The 23,824-nt window shown below is 37.3% G+C and overlaps 1 protein-coding gene across 2 annotated transcripts in view; it reads right to left on the bottom strand.

Annotated features, from left to right (window-relative positions):
• PLXDC2 (plexin domain containing 2) overlaps positions 1 to 23,824 on the bottom strand; it is a 256,273-nt gene that overhangs the window by 120,074 nt on the left and 112,375 nt on the right. For both annotated transcript variants that reach the window (XM_061468294.1, XM_061468295.1), the window contains 2 exons: positions 21,236 to 21,447; positions 2,108 to 2,254 (listed from right to left, as the gene is read on the bottom strand). In XM_061468294.1, the coding sequence (XP_061324278.1) occupies positions 2,108 to 2,254; positions 21,236 to 21,447 (359 nt within the window). The remainder of the gene's footprint in view (positions 1 to 2,107; positions 2,255 to 21,235; positions 21,448 to 23,824) is intronic.

Consider the following 23,824-nt stretch of genomic DNA (forward strand, 5'->3'; position numbering starts at 1 on the left):
AAAATGGCCCTTTAAAAAGAGTAATAGCAAATTTTATGAAAAAAAGGGAAGAGATTTATGCTTAGTTATGCATGATCTGCTCAGAATATATGATTCTATATTTGTTATACAGTTATACAGAACACAGTTCTTATATACACAAGTGTGTTGTGTAATACACATGGGTGTCAATTGCTCAGATACATACAACCCCCCCCCCCCAAAAAAAAACCAAAAACAACAACAACAACAGTTCCAGACACATAAATAAAATACAAAGTTTTAAAGGATGACACACTCTAAAAGTGTGTCTGGAGGAACATAAAACTAATTTCTGAAAAAGAGGTCTTTAAACCAGTAGGTAGATATGGCTGCAGCCACTTGAGTTCACAGTCCAGGGTACCTGGCTAAGGATGAAAAGAGATGGACACCAGTGTGTTAAACTGGGACCACAGCCTTCTCCACTACAGCTGTCAGAAAGGTGGAGTGGGCACTTGATATTCAGCAGAAGTCTTAAACCACTTGTTTTGGGGAGAAACAGCTGAAGTCCTCACGCTGCCAAGATGCCCTCTGCCTTGCTGAATGTCCTCCACACTGATACCATCCCCAGATTGAAAGCATTGGTTCATTTTAAACCTCTGGTTCAATAACTGAAAGTGTCCCCCTTGGAACTGACACTTTTAAGCGTATAATCTCAGGGATCCAACTGGACACAAAAGTGCTTAAAACAAAAGTGTAGAAGGATGTCATCTTTACTAATCATTAAACAGCAGGTTAAAATTTCTCAAAGGAATCTCACTAATGTTTAGGTCCCAATTCTCATGAATTACTTTTATTAGCAAAAGGTGTTTTATCTTATATAGATAATTCTAATACGTTACATTTTTTTACATGTTTCCATTCTCTTCCCTCGATCCCAGATGAAGAAGACAAGGCAGAGAATACAGGTCCTCTTTTAGGTACCCTTGAGGTTTTTTTCTCATTAGAAACAAACTGTCTTGAGAAAATAGATGATACAGTGTTTTATTAAATCTTCAAAGATATATAACTGCCTAACCCTCTGCATTTGCTTAGTCTTTTTGGCTATGAGGAGTATGTTTGATATATTGGACTCTTGGAGTGGATTTATCACTACTCTGTTTTTTTGTATTTGAAGCTAAATACCACAGTATTCCTTCTTTCTGCCTTTCACATTCCTCTGAGCCAGTCACCTAGCTGGTGCCAGGGGGATAACAGATAAACTGAGAGAAAAGATGAATTAAACTTGGCTTTTCTCTCAGCTTTAGAACTGTTAAACACACCTGCCTCTTTAAAAGCTTTTAAATAAGGCATTAACTAGATTTTGTTTTTAGACTGGCAAAACCCAAGGACTTTTTGTTGTAGCTAAGTTGGTGAATGGATGAAGAAAGAACCTCCTGCACCACAATTCCAAGTTGTATTTTTCTCTATTTGATTTGTGCTAATATTGGCTCTTTATGTATGCAGTTTCCAGCCACAGGTGAGAACTGAGAACACATTCTATAAATCATACAGCATTCCACTTAACTTCTAAGCATGTAAGCCCATTATTTTCATACCCATTTTACCAGGCAGCATGATTACAATAGGTTAAAAAAGATCATTATTTGCATTCTGTGATATTTCTTTGTTAATGCCCTGAAACTGCAATCACATCTATCACTTCTGTTACTATCTGACATTCGGATTAATTTCCTCAGTTCTCCCAAAAGAAAAAAAAAAAAAAAGTGCAACAACTCCTACAAAATGGAGTGCAAATACATGCACCCCATGGGAGACAAACTTGAGCAACCTAATCCTGGACCCAGTTCTGTTGCTATTGAAGTCATTGGCATTTCCTCTGACATCAACAATACAACTAGTTTATTGTTTCACAGTTTGTGATCCTTAAGAACAGAGGAGAATTTTAACTATAACTGTAAAGGCATCTCTGAAGGACTGTCACAGTAGGTGCAAAAAGGCAATTTGGAGTCACTGCAATGCTGTGCAGACTTCCACAGTTTGATTAAATTCAAAGATAAAGCTGTGTGAACAATACTTAATAATACTGCTGTTGGTCACTGGTGAAAAATATCTGTCAGTCAAAGAAGAAAAAGGTATAAAAACTTACTGCTGCTTGCCGATGGGTATTGGAAAGGATTCCATGAATCTTTACTTTGTCTTTTTCCATTTGGTCTATATTGACCCACAAATCCCGGCTGGTAGAATCGTATGGGCCATAAGTCCTTGAAGTATAATAATTATGATCTGTATCCTCCTGAAAGGGGGAACAAAACCACAGGAAATATAGATTAGAATGGAAGATGAACCTCAGTTTTCTATAAAACTTACCCTTTAAATACTGAGTCCTGTTGCTCCTGGGAGCAGCAGCAAAGAGTACACTGCAAGTCAACAATGAAGAAAGTACAAATTGTGAATGTGTTGCAGAAGACAGCTCTGCTCCTAACCACAAGCAGCTGGCAAGGCAGTTACCTCATGCAATCATCTTATATTATGATTATAATGTTTACTATCCTCAAATCCCAAATATACAGTTCCTGTAACCACATCAGTGAAATCTATGGCAAAACGTTTGATGGCTTTCAAGGCAAGATGGCCAGCAAATTCCTGTAATAACACCCATGCTCTAACAAAGTGATGAGCAGTACTCAAAGCTAACACCTGAACAAGAAGTTGCATTTTTTAACATTTCTAAATATAACTTACTAGAATACCATTGATAAGAACATCAATAAAAATCCTAATAGCTACAGGCTTACAGTGCTATTTCATTTTAAATCTCCAAAAGATTGTACAGTTTTTACTGTACATTCACTGTACATTACACTCGGAGAGACAAATAAATGTATATTTGTGGAAGAAAGATTCCTCGTTCTCAGTCTTTAAAATGATGGTAGTTGCTGTCATGCTTACATTACAGCAAATTCAGATGTAAAACACATGAAGCCTACATGTGCCATGGGATATTGTGTTAGTAGCCCATCAAATTCTGCAGCTTGTGGATAGCCAATTCCACAATCAAGCGCATGGTTCAGAAGACAGCCAAAGTCTTGGCAATGTCTGCTTATTTCAATGACAAAGCTGAGACTCCCTCCAACACTCAAAATAGTCTGCATGCTACTCAGCCTCAGTGCAATCAATTTACACGTGAAATCATATATATTTAGCACAGTCAAAAAAGTAAAATTTTGAAATCTTGTTAGGCAAAACTTACTACATATTTAAAAAACTAAGTATAGGAAATTCCAAAATTTCTCTCAATGTCAGTAGCTATAATGGTATATGCCTTGATAAAAGATATTCAAGTCAGTGAAAGGGAAAAAAAGTGCATGGTCAAAGGAGAGAGGTGAAACACATCACAGACTGCTTGTCTTCCTCACTTGCCCCAGGCTGTTGTAACCATGAAATATTGGAAACAACAGAATTGCCAGCTTTCTGCTAAATAGCTCTGAGTAATAATGTAAAAAGTACATGATAGTATTTCTCAGTTCTTTCCTCCCTTCTCTCTCCTTTGTGTCAAAGGAATATAAACAAAGCCTCAATGACAGTTTAAAATTAGAATAAATCTGGAAAATAAACAGTGGCATAAGAAATGGAAAAGGCGGATTTAGGATTACCCCTGGTGATGGAAAGTTCCTCTCGAGCAGCACCTCCACCCAGGAAGCAGCATGGGACTACTCTCACATCACACCATGCTCCCATGCAGATCTGACACCCTGTCCTCATGACCCAGTCCTCAGTACATACAGAGCCCATTCCCACCTACATGGTCCCTGAGCTGAAGATACACTTGGCAAGGACTTATATTTTAGATTAAACTGTTCATGTTCTAGGCTAAATATATTGACCATAAATCCTGTTTCAGCTGGATTTCATCTCAGATTAACACCATTACTGATGCATTTTATTTCAGCTTTTGCAGATATAGTCAGGCTATTTTCTCCTTGACATTTTCTATATTTTTCTGCTATATTTTATATGGCAGGATATACTTGCCAAATAAATCTCAGTGACACTTTACACTTTTGAAGCAACTTCTAACAACTTCAGCAGCTCCAGATTAGTCAAACAAGTAAGCATAATTAAAACTATAGTCAGAAAGATGACAAAAGCCAGCCGCCTTACCAAATTATTTTCTTTAATGATTAACAGAAATAGTTATTACTGCCATGTATACAAAGGAGGTACAGTACATTAAAAGGCTTTGATAACAAAGATAGATTTTCCCAGTCTAATTAATCATTCTGATGGAATTTTCATAGAAATTAGCAGTTACATTTAAGGCATCACAAAGTCTCAAGGAAAGAGCTCCAACAGACAAAAAAGTATTTAAAAAAATAGCTTGTTTCAGGTAAACACGCAATATTTAAAGTATAGCTACAACTGTGCAGAGTTTTTGCATTTCCACCTTTTCATAACTAATAAAGATACTCCAGTTCATTGCTAGTAGCTAAACCCCTACTTCTATAACCGAAAGGGTCTAACACTGAGTTGGTTGCTTTTTAAGAATGCTTTAAATGGTATCTTGATCTGCGCTTAAAGCAAAATCATCATACATCTTGTAAATCAAATATTTAAATATAGTAAATATATAGATAGAGCCTTCAGATCAATATTTGTGTCAGTGTGAGAATTACTCATGTATAAGCAACTACCAAATTCTGTGTAAAAACAGTCTCATTGACTCTTTCGAGTCAAGTTAAATAACCGTAGATGCTTCTGGAAGAACTCCTCTTGCTCTTTGGCAGAGCTTCATAACCTCCATACAGATGTATTTCATGAATGAACCATTAAATAGTTCTCTCTCACATCCTTTTTTTTTTTTTTTTTTTTTAATCCTGTCTGTAGATTTACGATATGACTATAAAGAGGAACACAGCTAACCACTAAATTTGTCTTGAGCACCTTGGAAGCTCTTAGTAAGGTTCAGATCTATGCTTGTATTTCAAGTCACTGCCTTCATAATTTTAACATGCATTACCATGGAAATGAAATTGTTGGAGTCTCCCATAAGTTTTGTAGCCTATTACACGTTATATTATATTATATTATTAACGTTGATACCATTTAATGGTATGAACAGATCCCCATGAGTTTTCATTCTGATAGACCTGTTTATGAGCTTTGGTTGATTGCACCTTCTTTGTAATACATTCCATCCTCTACAGGTAATATATGCACTAGAAGATGGAAAAATGCTTCAGAAACTATGCTACATTTGCATGTAAACTACTGAATGAAGAAAATAATTTTAATAGTTGTATGATACAGAGGTATTTATCTATCTGCAGAACTCTCCAAGTATGAAAATAAACAAAATTTTTGGTATCTTTTATGATGTAGAAGCATGCTAGCAAATGAAACAACATGCAGAGAAGGCAGAGAACATACTCATTAGTACTTAAACAATATTTTTCTTTGTTTTCCAGCTATTTTGAGGATATAAGCGTTATTTCCCTGATGTACAGTTCTACCCAAAACTTGCTTATATACAAAGTAGGTAGCACCTCTCTTTCATTGGCAAGTACAACAGTTAAGGATCTTTTCCAGGGTTATTTTGCACTAGCTATGAGGATTACTGTTGGCAACCTTTGTGAGTATAAAGTGAATAGTTATTAGAACTTCTCTCATAACTCTTGCCTTTTGGGGAAATAAGTTATTTTTAACCTGAGGCAATCCTCAGTGCTGAGTTGCTATCTTATTGTATGTTATAAAGAAAATTAATTTCTTACAGTTTTCATGAGGGACATCGTCTGCTGACATCTTGAATATATTCCCATGCTTCTCCAACTATAACGGAATTTTCTCAGGAAAGGTGAATGCATGCACTATTCATCAAAGCTCAGCACGACTGAAGATTAAGCCTTCTTTAAATTCTTGGTGTTCAGTATTTGTCAAATTCAATGACTGAACACCCCTTCTGTACATTACATATACAGATACTCCCAAACACAACATACCCATTTCCCCAATAACTGCTGTCCCTTAACAGATTAAGGCTTCAAATGTGTGAGATGAGCTGCCGCAGCTGAGAGAGTATAAATTAACTGTGTGTGATATTTAACAGTAACAACTACATTATGCCTCTGAAATGCTTTCAAATTATTAACTAGGATTTTAGCTAAAGATGTACATGAAAATAGTGACAAAACAGCCATGAAACAATAAAGTTCCCTCATCATGAAATAACACATCACGATTCAACGATGATGCAGTCACATATGTAAGCATGGGACTTCTCAGGTTCAATCTCTTTCTGTCACATTTTTTCTTTAACAGAAGTAGAAAGGTACAGTAAATATCTAGGAGACTGAGGAAGTTATCAAACAAAATTTAGGTTAAGAGCCTCTGTTGAATCCATCAATATCTTGCTTTTAAATATTGGATCCAATTTGATCCAAACTACAGACATTACCAAACAAAATGTTTTGCTAGTAAAAAAAAACCTAGTTAAAAGCAGCTGGCAACCAGCAGCTCTGCTGTTGCACAATACTATGCTGTAGAAAACATCTTAGTTTCTCTGCAGTTGAAAGAACAGAGAAAGACATTCAGAAAGCCAGTCATAGACTGGCAAGACAGAAAGCAGTTATATTTTGGTAGCTTAAGTTTTGGTTGCCTTACAGTGCAGGGAGATTGTGACATGATCAATGGAAAAAAAAAAACAAACCTCCAAACCTCCAAACAAACAAAAAATAAATTAATCAATCATCCAAGGCTCCTTATCTCCAAATATTTGGCATGAGTTATTGTTTTCTATTGCAGCTGGCAATTAGATTGCACTTAATTTGATAACTGTTGTCCCTTTCAATAGTCTACTTCTCAAAGACACATTTTCAGACTTCCACTGAGATAACAACTAAAACTCTGAAGCCATCAAGGATGAGACTTTATAGATGCCCAATTTTGTCACTGTAAATGGTAGTCTAGGATCTGATTTTTAAAAAATGCATTAAAAATCTTTCTAAATATTGTTAAAAATCACAGACTAGGCCTATTTTTAAATTAATGGAAAGTGCTGCAGGTATTTGCCCCCAAAATTAGTACTGAAGAAGTTCATCACCAGATACTAAGTTCAGAAAGTTATCTTTAACTCTGAATATGAGTATTTATGGATGAATAGCCTACAAAATTAAGCAAACAATTGTGCTTCTAAAAGCTGCATTTGTAGAATAAAATGGAAACACTGGAAGGAGAAATCAGGCAGTTATATATCTTTAAAAATAGGCTACTTTTCAGGGAGAAAGCAAAGATAATAATGAAATGTTTATTGGGAAATATAGAAAGAAATGAGTTAGCAATTAAAAGTGTTTCCCTAATGAAGAAGAGCAGTTCCAGCAATTAATTTTGCAGAAGAAAAAGAAAACACCTTTTCTATTAAAATAACGCAGCAACAAGATTTCCCTGCAAGCAGCTTCTCAAAACCATTTTCACTCTTACACAATCTCACGTAATGCTTGTTACTCTTTTATGGTATCCCTGCCTACCCTGTCGGTAAAATACATTCAAAATTGACTTCCGATTTTTTTCAGACTTTTATGAGAAACTTGCTCTTAGATTTCTGAGCATTATGAGTACCCACCAGCTAAAAACAGTACAAGGGGGAGAACAGAAATGGCAACCCATGTACCACTTGAGCTAGCTCTCCATTGCAGCTGATGGAAAGCCTCTTCCAACTAAATCACGTTGCCCCACATGAGAGGGGGCAAAAGAAATGCACAGTCGCATTCTGTTACCAGGGCAGAGAAAGCATGTGTGCATGGTGTTGCAATTGAATTTACCTTTTCTTTAGGCAGGCACTGACTGAGAAAGGAGTGGCAATACATGGGCAGTATCCCCAGTCTAACAGCCATTAGCAGAGGAGATGAGACAGTATAAGAAAAGATCATCTCTCCTGAGATGAGGTCCTAATGGGAAGGTTAAGGTCAAAATGGGGAGATATTTTGCATGCTGCTGCCATAGAAGTGCATTTTAACAGAGTACTGTAATTATAATCATAACATAGCAATGTCATGATGCAATTTTACAGTTTTATAGGAATTGATAACCAAACAACCCTGAGGAATGCTTAATTTGAACTGGCCTCTCAAAATGTGGAAGCTCTAATTTCAGCAGACAAACTACACGTGAACTACCAAATGAAAGTCTTGCAGAGGATATAATTAGTGGATGCTTCTTAGGAAGCCTGATTGTTATGAGTGGTTTGCTGATACTCAGAAGTATGATTTCATTTCATGAGGACTTTGTGTCAAAGATAAACTCTCTGCTGTTCAATTTCTTAACAAAAATATTTGTTCTGTATGAATCTCTACCGAGGAAATATACAATTTGTAAAACTGCCTTTACTGTTTTCACAGTGACAAACCTACAATTTTTTTTTTTTTTTTTAATATTTTCCTATTTTTTTTCTTAATATCTTATAAAGTAAGATCTTGGGAAAAAATATATATGGGCATAGCATACATATTGCATATTAACAGTCAGCAGAACCTCACGGACAGCCTGCAAACATTACTGTTGATTACACAAACCTTAGTAAAATAATTCTGAACAGCTAATATATCTAATGAATGAGAGGAACCCAGTCTAACAAGATATTAAATCCTTTGCATGTGCTAGAACTAAAAACTCAATCTTCCACTGTATTCTCTAAGAAGAAGCTATGAGCCCTCCTCAGAGTCCTGAAAGCCTGTGGTGTGTGCAAGTCCTCAAAGTCAGGTTTTCACTAGGGCAAGCATGGAAATAACTTTGCCCAGAATCTCAGATTTACATCTGGAGATTGTTATTGCAATCACTAAATGATGTCATCAACTGCAACGAAACAAAAGCATTTAGCTCACAGCTCTTGCCTTTATGTACACAAAGCTTTACACAGCTCTACAGCAACAGCTCCCAAGTTTTTAAACCACACTTTTCTGAGTACCTGACAGCACCTATAATGGAGAGTCACACATGCTGACAAGACAACAGTCTGGCAGAGAAGGATGCCATAAACCCGTAATTAATTCAAAAAGCCGTTTAGCCTTTCCAGCTTTGCGAAAAGCCAATGTGGAGCCACTGTCTTTTTCATGATATTCAGCTGCTTTTGAAAGAAAGCTTCCCTCCTGGGGACTGCTATAAAACTGTCAGCCTATTTAAGGGTCATTACAGTGGTCTTACAAAGCCTCTTGGACTGTCTTGTCATAAGAGACAAGCTTCAAAAGAGCAAAAGTCTCTGCAATGCCTTACTTAAAAGAAGAAAAATGCCAAATCACTAAGTCACTCAAAACCTAATTACAGTAGGGAAATATTTATTGTGCAGTTTTGTTCCTGATTTGCTGAAGTAGGAGCTTGAGAAATGACATTCTCAAATCCTTCATTAACTCCTCTGTCGTATCCTCTCCACTAAAATACTAGGAACCACTGCAATAAAGTGACCATGAAAGCACTTAGCAGAAATTTGATTTTGATGTAATTATGAAACTGTTTCTCATTTTTTTAGATATGTATAAATGACTAAAATGTTCATAAAACTGAACTGTAACAATTACTGTTTCTAAACCTAAAAAACTAACTGCCAGGCCTGGAGAATAGAGCATCAGTGGTTATGACCCCATGTCCATAACCAGCCCCCATTCTGCAAGGGCTCACAACTCCACATAATGCCATATATAATTATATTTTCATCAAGTTAGCTTTAAATATTTAGTGTTTTAGTCTTGTAAAGGTTCACTTCCTGCATGGAATATAAACAACTACGCATTTCTGTATATACTTTGACATACTTCAAGCCACAGTTGTGCAAATTTTTCCTCCCCTAAGATATGTAAGTTCAGTTTAATATTATTCCTTTTTATTAATCCACGTATTAGAGCAACTTTAAACTCTCTGTAGCCTATTTCCTCCTCTGCTATATATTCAGAAGCTGGGACAGATAAGTCATCCTTGTTTCCCATTCTTTGCCCCTTGTCTATTGGAAGAAATAAGGAGGAAAACAGCAACCAAGACGCAGCAACCCTGAGGCTTCACATGAGGAAGGAAAATGCAAGTCAAAGCAGGATGAAAAACATTACAGAACTGGAGGATTAAGTTAATAGTAAGAGATACAGTTTCTAGTAGATCAAGGCTTTGTGCAGGGCAGTGAAGGAAGCTGCCTCCACACTCACTGATGCGTGCTGCAGTTCCCAAGCAGTTAATAATGTGTCTCAGGGATCTGTCAGGGCTCACAGCTGAGATCAGGGCAATCAGTTGTAAGAACATGTACAACCAATATGAAGTTGATACAGGCAGGAACATCAGTTTATTAATGAGGTAGCTTTTTACCTGTAGGGATAAAGCCTAATTTGAAGTTTTTAAAGGTGTCCTATGTTCACAGCACCAGCCTTTGCCAAAGCCATGATGTTCAGTCCAGCTTGTGCTGTTAAGTATATAACCAGACAGCAGCATGCTTATCACAGAACCTGGGCATCAAAGGACAAACTGCATCACCATGGCTTCACAGGAGAGCATTCAGTTTAAAGAGATTGCAACTGAAACTGCTAGTCTAATTAACCAGAGCACTTTCTAGTTTAGCTTTCACACTTGAATCTTCAGTTACTAAAACACAGGACTGGCAGAAATCTACAATCAATATCCAAAATTTCCAAATTCATGTCTTAGAAAGACAGTGATGATTACAGTGGTCAAACTATTGCCCCCCTTTCTATTGCTTTTCGGAAAGCTTGCTCCTTGCTTTGGAAAAAGTGGGCATTTTATTTTGTTCATAGATTTATTTTCCTATATACATCTGTAACAGGAATGCAGTCAGAACATCCTATACAAGAATACTGAAAATAATGCTCTGTACTGTTCTCAGTCACATCTTTTAAGGACTCTTTATAGCAATGCTACTTTACGTAATCTTGTAGTCATGCACAAAAAGAGAGTTCTCTAGTAAGTGCCATAACTATAAGATGACATATTTAATCGAGATGTGTGATGAGGTACATGTTGGCTAAACAGGCACTTCCAAGTCACTCTGATTAACATCAGTTCCCAGAAAAGCTTTCTGCAGGATCTGCACTCTTCCTCTTTTCAGAAAGGATAATCTGAGCACTTCCCAGTCAGACAAGATCAAGGTGCTAAATAATACCCTTCCTCTGCTGTCTCTGAAAAATGCTACTGCCTTCAAGTTAACCCACTATCCAGCTGACCCACAATTCTCAAATATTTCAATGTTATATGAACACATGATTTTCTTTTTGACAGTTGTTATTTTGTCTTTTTTGCTCTTTAAAAGTAGAGTGATTCAAAGTGGAAAAGTTTCATAAACTTGTTCAGCCTATTTTGCCTTTCAGTAGGACAGCAGAAGATAAAACACAAGACGCTACAGAATTACTTTTGACTTGAAGGGTGCCTTTTCACAATTTCAAGCAAAAAAAAAAAAATGTGATGGCAAACATATATACTCTTCCAAGCACTGAAAAACAGTGAAAGCTAAAGACATGAAGAGTCACTTGTGCTCCAAATAAATCTTTTTTGTGTGGTGGGGGGATGGGGTGAGGAAGAATCTTAACATTTTGATCCTGAACAGAAACAGGCCATTTTAATTTTGTTTGATATTAATGAAAGTTTGCCAGCTCAGGTCAGCTGAGCTTTCAGGTCCACTTTAGAGCAAACTCAGTACCCACCTTGACTGAACAGGCTGTACTAACCATGGGTGAGATACAGTTGCCTAACAACAGGAGTTACCCAGGGCCATTTAAGACCTGAAGATATAATCCAGGACCTACAGTAGACCCCTATCCTACAGGAGGACCAATGGCCTATTCAGTATAACCACAGGGTCCAAAATGACACCAGACACCTACAGCTAGGCAACCAAGTTTGATCATAATTTCCACTATCTACAATAGAAAACTAACTCTCATACAAGAACTTGCACATACATCAACTACCCCACACGCACCTATACTTAGGTATCCAAACTGAGGTCCTGAATTTCACCTTCAATTTTAATGTTAACTACAATTAAAAGAAGTAAGCCACGCATACAAACTGCAGCCTTTCACAGAAATCATAGCCTAGTATTTTACATAAATTCATAAACTTTATTAGAGCATTTGAGAGAAATGTACTACTTTTTAACTGAATGTATATGTAAGAAACAAAACCTCTTTAGTGTATTTCAGAAATTACCTTGATTTCCAAGTGTAATATGCCTGATTTATCTTGAAGATATTACTAATATAAGAAAATCAACATTTTAATGCACTGTTAACGACTGATAGTGTCTAGGAAGGTTCCATTTCCTTTTTTGTTGGGTAAAAAAGCCCCCAACCCCATTAAAACTTAAACCCTTTCTGTAGTCCAGCTGCATAGCACATGAATTACTTTTCCAACAAAATGAAATTCTTAAAAACAAGTCGCTGTTTCATTCAACTACATGGTCATCAGTTGTACACTTCTAAGAGCTGGGGTGTTGTTTTCTTGACAAATAGGGACATTTATATTTACTTGCTTATAACTATGGAAGCAAGATGTTACAAGCATCCTCACCAAACTTGCTATAAACCACTGTGCCAGACAGTCAGTCATACCCCAAAATGAGCACCCTCCAGGCTGCTGTTGTGTGGAAGCCACATTGTTAGCCCCATCCTGGATATAGTTAAACTCAGCAGAAGCACTTTGGAGCCTGATTATGCCTGTTCTAGCACTGAAAGGCACTTTGCTTCTTGAACACCAGGAAAGAGGCACCCATGCTTCACCTGAGGCAGGAAGAGCCTAAGAAAGCTGCTTGTTCAGCTGTCTGTACTGAAACAAAAGGGTAATACCTCCAAGGTATCACAGCATTTTATCTATCATGACTTTTACTGCTCCACCTGTATGAGATCAGACAGATAGGATTACCATCTGCAGTTTCTCCCTCCTTCCTACTCTTGTTGCTAAGGATACAGAAAAAATACTCTAACAGAGTGATGCTCTCATTTATCTAAAATGTTAAGAGGAACTCGTGAAAAGTCATGCAGCTTCTGACAAATGCATAAAGCAAACCACCAGTAAGCTTGTCGCATCTCTCTACTTCTGTTAAATGTTGTGCCACTGAAAAATCTGGTGAATGTGAAAGTTTTGTGGTTGAGGGTTTTGATTATTTTTTTTTCTCCTTGTTATTCACACTGAAACTTGCTGCAGTTTCAAAAATCTCCACTGCCAAATTTGTGTTCTAGAAATAAATATACTGGTTTATTACTGATAGTTTGTTAGAAGCTTGACATACTGCCCATGAATGCATGCCAGTGTTACAGAAAAAAAGAAACCAAAAATCTGTTATTTTCATTGCTTCTTAATTTTTGTTCTGTGAAATATTATGACTATTAAAAGTGTTCCATCAGCATTCTCATCAGCACTTGACAGCATTTAGCTCACATTTTTGGAAGGACAAATGCACATCTTGCAAATGAAACTTTCTTAACTCTGATCCCCCTCTTTATATGAGTTTTAAGCTTTGGCTCTACTTATTCCCTTTGAAAAGTGAACAAGTAAATCTTGCAATCACAATGAAGATAGGCCACTAACTTTCTGATAAATGCTGAAAGCTCTCAAGTTATGACTACTAAATTTACACACAGTTAAAGAAGTGCCTGACCAAATCTGAAATGATGTACCCGTCTGCTTATATGGCAAGTCGTTATTGTTTTGGGAGAACCATGAACAGCACACATCCAAATAGAGACTTCTGGGCTTGTTACACTGGCTTAAAATCAGGAAGACAACTGTGTTTTAAATACAACTGAATATGAAATGGTATAAGAAAACATCAGATAGTCTGTAACGGCAGAAAACTTGATGTAACACCACCCTTAAGTGTAAAACTGCATTTTTTAGTCACAGTAGTTTTAGCCCTGGAACTGCCAGGCCTATACTCAAAGATTGAGAAAAATATTTTCAAGCCTACAGGAGGAGCCCAGATTTTCCCTCCATCTTTTGAATGAATCTTTTACATTCACACACACACACACACACACACACACACACAAAAAAAGTAATCACATGATGTAGGCATTAATAACTGTGAAGGAGAAACAACTACACTTTCTTAAAAATTAAGAATTAGAATTAATGCAACTTTTGTTGTAAGATTTTTGTTATGATAATGATTTTCACTCCAGTGAGAGTTTTGTTCTTCAAAGCTTCATTCCTCTTCACTTATACGTCTAATGCTTTAATTGAAATACAAATTAAAAGCCTAAAATCTGGTTAAAGGTTTATTGAATATGTATTTCTTTGATACCTCCTAATCCACATTAAGGTGTGATTATGTGTTAAAGAATTCTGCCTTGATGTAGAGATCAATAGCATCCTCAATTTTATTACACTGAATAAGTACATCAAAATGTTGCCTGTGGAATTCACTCTCACATTGTTGAGGATCGCCAAAGGTAAAGGAAGATACAAATACTACTTAAACAAAATATTTGAACTATAAATTCAAAAGCTAAACAAGCAGGCAACTCTACACAGGTAATTAAAGGCTCTAAAAGATGTCAAGTCAGAAAACAGACTTTAGAAGTAAAGCATGCCTCTCTGCTTGCTTGGAAGAAAGAAAGTGAACAGAACTAATTAAACTATATGACAATAAGGATTTTTTTTTCTTAAATGCAGAATATTTTTCTCAGTAAATTGGAAGAACCAGGGTATTGGAATAAATTTTTAGCAACATCTCTCTTTAGTTCTAAGTCCTTCAGCTCCAACTGGCATCAAAGCATTGGGATGGAAAAAAAATCCAAAACCCCCAAAGAAAGAAAAAAGGAAAAACAAAAAGGAACAAAACAAAGGCAGGCTTGGCGAAACTGACAGCTCACCATACGACTAGATACTGTTTCGTTTTGAGGCTTCAATTATGCATGAACAACTTTTTCTACTTTTAATACATTGCATTAGAGTAGCTATTGCAAGACTGCCTTATCATTTGTCCAGCTGAATGAAATTTAATCACTTTTTATCCACTTGCTCAGACTTGAAGTAAGAACACAGCAATGGGCATGCTGGCACTGCTGTCAGTAGTTGAGAGTAATTGCTCTCAAATCCCAAGGACTGTAAAACTCAATCCCTTCTGTTGTTTTTGCCAGTCAGAATCAAACCACTTCTATGAGTAACTGGGACTGATAAGGGAGAAGCCTTCTGGGCAGAATCTCTGCAAGAAAATGCAAAATTAAGCAAAAAGACTGTTGTCAGTAAGAAATCCACTCGTGTTCTGATAAGGGCAAGCCTAAACTATAGGGATTACTAAAATTTACAATTCAATCAACATGCAAAGAAATTAAAGACAGGAGGAAGGAAGAAAGAAAGAAAAAAAAAGAAAGAAAAAATGGCAGGAGATATCAGTGACATCCACAAGAATAAATGAATCACTTCACTATGGAAAAAATAAATTTGTTTTGCACTGAAACAGCCACAGTTTTCTTTGCTTACAAGTACTATGTTGGGAGGGGTGGAGAAAGTTGAATTAGCAGGCTCAGCATGGTTTTTCTTGCTTGGAACTGAATCTCCCATCATACTGTTGCAATCATCCATTCTGCTCTATGACTTTATATTAAGAATAATGTTTTTCTTCACTCTTTTCACAGTGCAAAACTATAAAATCTTACAGTTAGCACGGATGCACTCAGCTTAAGCCTGACCATGATTTAGTCTATCATTTTATTACTGGATGTCTTTTTGATATTTGAAGTTTGTGGCAATAAGTTTGAGCCCACGTGTTCCAAAGTTACTTTGCAAAATTTGTCATCTTCTGGTAATGCCAATACAAGGTATACGTTAGAGACTGCTCCATTTCAATCTCTCTATCTTTTAGTTTTCAGCATCGTACTGTTCACTAGGGTTTAAGCAGTCACAAGGAACAGAGAATGTTGAAGCGAGGGACCTAGGAGGTTACCTAGAAATCTAGAAAACCTGATGCTGCTTTAGGGAAAATCTGGATAAAGAGATAAAATTATAAATACAAAAGAAAATCACCTCTGTATGGAGCTCCATACAGCCATAATTGCAGGATATCACTTGAAAGATTATGCACATTTTAAACTAATTAAAGTATTAATGCATCATTAAGCATTTACAGTGCTCAATGGCTATTCCTACATTAGCAAGTATTTTGAAAAAACAGGAGTGCATGTGTAGATACCTTAGAGGTGGTGTCATGGTTTAAGCCCAGCCGTAACTCAGAACCACACAGCTGCTCTCTCACTCCCCCCCCCCCCACACTTCCCCCGCTCTGCTTCTGGAGGGATGGGGAGGAGAATCTAAAGAATGTAGCTCCCACAGGTTGAGATAGGAACAGTCCAGTAACTAAGGTATAACACAAATCACTACTGCTGCCACCAATAATAATAATGATAAGGGAAATAGCAAGGGAAGAGAATACAACTGTTCACCGCCCGCCGATCGATTCCCAGCCCGATCCAAGCAGTGATCTTGTGCTTCCGAGTAACTGCCCTCAGTTTGTATAATGGGCATGACGTGGTGTGTTATGGAATAGCTCTTTGGCCAGTTTGGGTCGTCTTGTCTCTGCTTCCTCCCAGCTTCCCCTCCTCCCTAGTAGAGCATGAGACTCAGAAAGTCGTTGGTCAAACTAAACTTTACTGAACAGCAACTAAAAACATCGGTGTTATCAGTGCTGTTTCCAGGATGAAAGTCAAAAACACAGCACTGCACCAGTTACTAAGAAGGAAAAAAAAATGACTGCTACTGCTGGACCCAGGACAGGTGGATACTGGGGACTCAACATCCATCCTAGATGAATTTCAGGGATCGGTTCCTTTTCCAGTAAATGCAAAAAGCAAGAGGTGAGAATCTCTGCCACCCGCTTTCATTACCTTTATGGCTACAGGGCTTCAAGGATTAATGGAAGATAGGTCATACCATGAATCTCAGTTTATTTTAACAATATTAATACTCATTTACATGTTAACAGTGAGGTATTAGAAAGCATACTTTTCTATAATAAGAGTATGTGAAGAAAGGTAGTATATTTTTCCAATTTTTCTCCTTGCTTGAAAGAAGACATGCCAGACTAGATATATTCAAATACATTTTCATGCTCATTGCTTTTTCAAGGACTTGCAGTGTTCATAGCAACAAATTCCACCCTACACATTGCATTTGCTAGGCTTATTCTATTCTAAAGAAAAGGCACTTCTGAATGTCCTGAGCACAATAAACAATAGGGTGGATTACACAACAAACAAAAAACCAACCCCAACCACCAAGAGCAGAGACAAGAGTCCCAAGAAAGATTTGGACTGGTGGTGGCGTGTGAAATCCCAGGAATTCAAAAAAGAAAAAAGACTCTCTAGAAGAAAGAATTGTTGATCTAAATGGCACTTCATTTTTTAATGTCCCACCCAATTTCTCAAATATGCTCGTAATAATCCATGTCACTACAATGCAGTACACATTTTCCCTCTTAGCTTAGCACCCACAGGACCATAAAGGCAGCCTTTGCACTGGCCAGTCCTGAGCACCAGTTAGTTAGTGCATATGGGACGCAATTCGGATGAATTCAGACTTGGAAAACTCCCCCTGGCTTAGTGGGAAACACTTCAGCTTCGGAAACACTTCAGCTTCTGACAGTCCCAAAGTTACTCCAGGCAGAAGACTTTAATGTTTGGTTTTGTGATCCTTCGGCATGGATGCTCCTGTCTTCAAAGGGAGACTCATTTGGACTTCTGACGACCTATTTCGTCACCTGTCCCAACACTATCCACTTCAGGGACTTTTCTAGGACTGTAACATTTTTGCTCACCTGTACAAGATGGGATCTCACCCTTTTTACACCTGTGCCTCTTCAGAGCTTGCTTCCTCTCTCTGCATATATTATGTAGTGGGAATTAAACCTTAATAAACCTCTTACAGAGTATAGTCTTAGAGACTCATATGTTCTCCTTCCTTTCTTTTGGGGCTCTAAAGTACCAACTGGAAAAAAGCATGTGGGACCAACAACCATCCTTGGGAACCTTTTTGGATTTACAACATTCTAGTTCCTAACTGGCACATTATAAATAACCTTATTAACAGTACAACAAGATTTTGTACTGTTTTATAAAGTGTTTATGATAACTATTTGTTATACATTATTTTTACCCTAAAATCTCCAACTTGCTATCAGCTCTCTGGAAAGATCACAAATGCTATATGCCTAGAAAATCTGGCTTGCAGCAGAAACCTATTCTTCCTGTCCTTTGCCCTTCTCTTGGCACCTCCAGGTTTGTGGGTTTGTGCTGCCACAACACCACACCTGTAGACCACAAAGTTCCTGCTCTCCAGTAACACAATGGGGCTCATTTTCTCCTTCCCAAGGCTCTGCCCATTTCTGAAGGCCCTGCACATCAAATGGCTACAGCCACCGACTCTGCTAGTCTCTGTAATGCAGGTCAATTTCTAGAGTCTAGTTCAAGAGAACATCTTTATTCTTGAAAGCATCTGAATATGTACAGCATTTTGCAGGAATTCTGTCCTGAATCACAGTGCCAAAGAAATGCAGGAGACAAAACAGAGATGTGGAGACGCTGAAGTCCTGGAGTCCCTAATGGCTTTATTGCTTAGGCTTTTGGACCAGACAGAAAGCAACTCTAAAGACAACCTGACCATTATTTTCTTTCCTACATATAGTAGTGGCTCCATCCTGATTACTGAAAAGATGTGATAAAGCAATTTACAGTGCACTTTCTAAAATTGTTCCCGAAGCCCTGAACTTCATCTTCCACTCAAGCTGATGTTAAAATAACCTCTGAATGAGGGCTGGTGGGAGCACAGTGTACCTGTGAAGTTACAGAACAATTCCTAGTACATCCAATGGGAAAACATAAATGAAAAATCTTATTACCTTAAAATATCAAGGAAAGCCAGTGGAACTAAGCTGTGCTTCACTCAAGTTAATTTTATTATTTTCAACATTAAGATTGTGCAGATTTGGTAACACAGGAAAGAGTTAAACAGTGTGCAGAAATCCCTGCATACTGCCTTCCTTTTTGTACTTGTCTGGGGATTTTCAGGGTGGGGTAAGGAGGGGTAGGGTTTCTTTTGTTTGTTTTTTAAAAGCTGGATAAAAAGTAAATTCATTATTATAAAGAAGAGCAGAAAACAATATCAAGTGAAAATTAAAGATATGTTCATCATTGTCAGCCTTCCTGTAAAAGCAGCCTTCCACATTTGCATAGGAAGCCTACAAAATACTTCAGAGAGAAACAGTATCTGTGAGGAAGGGATGTTGTAATTCTGTGGTGTCATTAAATATGAGTGACAGGTGGTACTCATCCTCTGGATTTTCTTCAGCAAGAACTGCAATGCACACTGAAGGGTTTAAAAACAAAACCCCAACCAAACAAATCAATATGCTCTCAAGCACCACTGATAAGCTTCCAAGCTGCAGAAGACTTTGCTACATATGGATTCTTCCGCTGTGAATATCTGTTGTACGCTTTACCTCCTCTATAAAAATGGGCATCAAGGATTTTTGTAAAATGCCTGTGTGCTGTAGTAGGGACTTACAATGGAATCTGATAGTGTATAAAACCACAACTCATTTTATTGTGCTGGGAGGACCTTACAAAAGGGAGGGCTACCACAGAACACAAAACCTGAATTTAATAAACTCAGAAAGGGTGATGTGCTTTTGAGGTTAAGACACTATAAATCCATTAATCTGTCAGGAAAGATGACCCTGGAAGAATGCCATTCTATATATGTCTATTTGCAAGTATTCATTATTTTTCCTAAATGTTGCTATGTACAAGTGTTAGAGGTGGAGCTCTGACCCATTTTGCTTAGTAAGAGCTTGGAACTCAACTGAACAGAGACAGTGCATGGGGATCTACAAGTAAACCACAGAAAGATCAGATACACGAATTTCCCTATACCTTGGAGACAATTTCAACTTTACCTGCTAAAATAATTAGAAGCGGGATCAATCTGTGTCATGCCTGAGAGAAATGCTTCAAGTACAGCCAGATGGGTATTACAGAGGGCAAAACACAAATGTGAAATCAACACACAATTTGAATTTGAAAAAACAATTTACCAACTAGCCACTTCCATGCTCATGCATGAAGAAACATAATTAGCACTGTGCAAACTGGGAAGCTTAAAAAGCAAACACAAAACACACCTCTCAGGAAGCATTACTACTTTTTGACTCGTGCTGTAGAGGCAGCATTGTCTCTATGGATGGGTTTTATATTGCTTTGCTTTTGTTATTGTGTCAGTTAACAACCCAAAATCTGAAAGCTGTTTTGTTTGTCTGAGAATGAGCTCCTCAGACATGAAAAATAAACAGCACTGTTGCTTTGAAAGAAGAATATAAAGACTGAAATGTTAAGCATAGCTTATTCCAAGCTGCATTTTATTGAAAAAAAAAGAAAAAAAGTAGATTCTATTAATACTTAAAAAAGAAAAACGGTAAAAATATAACAATTATAATATTAACACTTATTATCTGTGTATAAAAACAAAATCAATTCAGCCAGTGTGTTTATATAGAACCACTAAGATTAAATAGCAGAAATCCTACAAATCATCATAGGCAGAGACTTTTTGCACCAATCAATCACAACATAACATAACATTATAGTCAACTCCTGCTCTCCCTACATTACTTGGAATAGAGAGCAGCTTTAAAAACAGAACTGGTGCCCACTTGCATTTATATTTATAGCTATATGAGGGCAACCTGGCAGTTAATTTTTTTTAAACAGAAAGATTGAATGAAGCTGTAAACCAGGTGAATGTCCCAAAACTTCACACAGATGCATTTGATCCATGTTATTCTTGCTTGGAAGCTCAACAGTCAAGTAGTATGAGCAAATTTTTTCCACTACTAACCTATTTTTTTCCCCTATTTCTCAATTCTCTAGGACCTTTTCCCCTACATGTCTGATTATCACTCTTCAGTAAAGGCCAGGCAAGTTCTGACCAATTGAGGTGCTTGCCCAAACTTCTAAGAATTCATTCTATTTTATTTTAATACTGCACTTCATTTTCAAGATCTCCAGCAAGAACTGCTAGAACATAGGACTTCCCATAACTGTTTTCCAGCAAAGAGACAGATATCCTCTACAGGCTCTCTTCAAAACATCAGAAAACACAGGCTCCAAACCTCAGAACAGGAGAAAATACAGGCTTCCATATACATAAACACAAAGACCACAAGTTTCTCATTCCCTATCAATTTTTTTACTTACCCCCAATCAAAGACAACACATTAAATGAAAAAAATAGAAATAATCTCTACCTCAATCTGGGTGGTGTTATCATGTCCCTCTTCAAGCAGCAGATCCGTGAAACCCCCTGGCTCAGAGGAATCCTGTCCCATGCTAGCTCTGTTGGTGTCAACTGATTTGAGAGACTCTGAATGCCTTCTCCACCTGTGGATGCTTACATGCGAATCCACTCGCGCATTTTCCTCCACTCTAGGGAAGCTCTGAACAACTTCATAAAACACACCTGTTTGGAAAAACAAACAAAGTGGAACTTTGTTTTACTACTAATAACTGAAAACATAAGAATAGTATTTTTTTTAGAAATGTTTCGAAAAACTCATTAGAATCAACATTTAGATTTCTGATGAAGTTTCTACATACAACAACGACATGAGAATATAAAAGGATAGCATGTTATATACAAAATTTAAGAATTTGGACCAAGTTTTGCGGTCTCCTCTAAAGAATCTAAATGTTTTATTTTCCTACTTACTTTATGTCTTGGAAAAGTTTTCCCTGTAACCTTTGTCATTTTGATACCTGTCTACTCAGAGGTGTCACTTTTCAAAATAAAATAAATCTAAGAAAATGAAACAGCTAATCACTTAACAAAAGTAGAAGAGATAGAGAAACACTGGTAGGGACTTAACTTTTGCTACCGACTTTATGTAAAAAGAGTTGGAAAGCTTGTGAAAGGCAAATAAACATTATGAAAGGCATGAAATTCCATAAACATCTCTTCCAGCACAGAAATAAAGCTGCCCCGTTGTATAAGTGATAAATGTAAATGATGTGTGAAGTCTGTGGACACCCACTATATCCTCTGCAAAGGGTGAGTGGTTGGGTAGTGTGCTTGATGTATTACTTTTGAACTTTCTTCATGCTCCTTCACAACTTTTTCATGCTAGTAAAACTATCATCAAGACAAACACGACTTCTTCAGTAGTTTCCAGTCTGCCCAATCCAATAGGCAAAGTACTTTTTGTTAATTTATTTAACACCATCAAGATGGGGTAGAGCAATTCTCCGTACTTTGCACTAAAAATTAAATATGCTTTTTGTACTGTGTTTGCATCCACAGGGAGATGTAGAGGGGTGTTCTGTGCTTTTCATGTGTCAGGAAGAAGCAGTTCTTGTTAAAAAAAAAACCCAACCAACTGTGAGTTTCCAAATAAACTCTCAAGAGAAATGGCAAAGTAAAAGAAAAATACTCAAAGGATAGACTGGTAAACAAATTATCTGTAGAACGATTTCCACTGCTTCTGTTTGGCAGAAACATCTGAGCAAAAGCACTGCTTCCAAGGTCTTACTGAACATCATATATGTTGTCTACGGACAGAAGACCCAGAAAAACAGAAAATTACCTATCAAAGGTTTACATGAGAAGTAAGATATTCCTGCATCATAGGAGGAGCAGCTATAGGAATCATGGATGTAAGAGAATCTGACATTGTTCTTGACAGACCAGAGAGTTACAGTACAGAAACAGTCTCTAACACACTTTAGGCTCTGTGTGGTTCCATTTTCTTTACCAAATTCCCCAAAATCTACTAGACTTATTTCCTAAGCTATTTGATTGCTCTCAATCACATTGAAATTAATGTGAGTTGAAGGTGCTTTGTCACCTAGAGAAACCAGAATTTAATAGAAATGCAAAATAAGCTATCTTAGGCCATAACTTTTCTCAGACCCTGAATAATCTGACTTCTTTTAATTGGTGGCTTTTTGAAACCCATTTCCTTGCATTTCTTGACAGCCTTAGAACACTTGTCTTCAAGAAATTGCCACCACACTCCCTGTTTTATCAAGCAGTCAGCTGCCAGATGCAGAGGAACAGCTCAGCAGATGAACTAACTTATTCCTCCACAGTCCTTATCAGAATCTATTCAAAGCGGCCCTCCCTGCTTCAGGTTGGAGGCACTCACCATGCTGTTATGGGAATAAGTGCCTCAGAAAGCTGATAGACACAGCAAACTTCTCAGATACACAGATCACAGATAGGCACTTTCTGCCTGCAATATACAACGCCTGAGTCTGGATCCATGGAGGCAATGTTTACCTTGCCTCAGCTGAGCCTGCAGTACCAAGCCACCACTCTGCATGAGCAGAGTTAGACACCTACAAATGGGGATCCCAGGCCACAGTACAACATCTACGTGCTTGCAGAACTCCACTCCCTTCTTCTGAAGCACTTCTCCTGGCTGCCCTTGATGGCTCAAAAATCATGTTTAGAGAGAGAAGCAAAAAACATATTTACTCCCATTTTGCACTCCCACCACAGCCTACTCTTTTTATGGCAAATAATCAACATGTTGAGGCAATCACCTAAATTAGCAGAAAATGTGAAAGTTATGGGAGGGTCTTAAATCCTATTCACCTCAGGGTGAGCCTTTTCTGTAAAGGAAAGCAATTACACTTTCTTATCCCACATCCTGAATAGAAATGAATGTGATTTCTAAGCTTTAAGGTGTAGTAACATAAACTGATTTTTAAGACAATAATAATGTATTGCTGAAAAGAAGAAGATAAACACATTGAGGTATTTCCACTGGCTTGAAAATTCTGCACATTTTTTCTCTATAATTTTCTTTTACAGTACAATTGCATCATGGCATCTGCAA

Source organism: Pezoporus flaviventris, unplaced genomic scaffold (genome assembly GCF_033815535.1).
Source record: "Pezoporus flaviventris isolate CSIRO_AGI_PZ_B2104156 unplaced genomic scaffold, CSIRO_AGI_Pfla_v1 ptg000047l, whole genome shotgun sequence".
In the NCBI taxonomy this organism is placed as follows: Eukaryota; Metazoa; Chordata; class Aves; order Psittaciformes; family Psittacidae; genus Pezoporus; species Pezoporus flaviventris.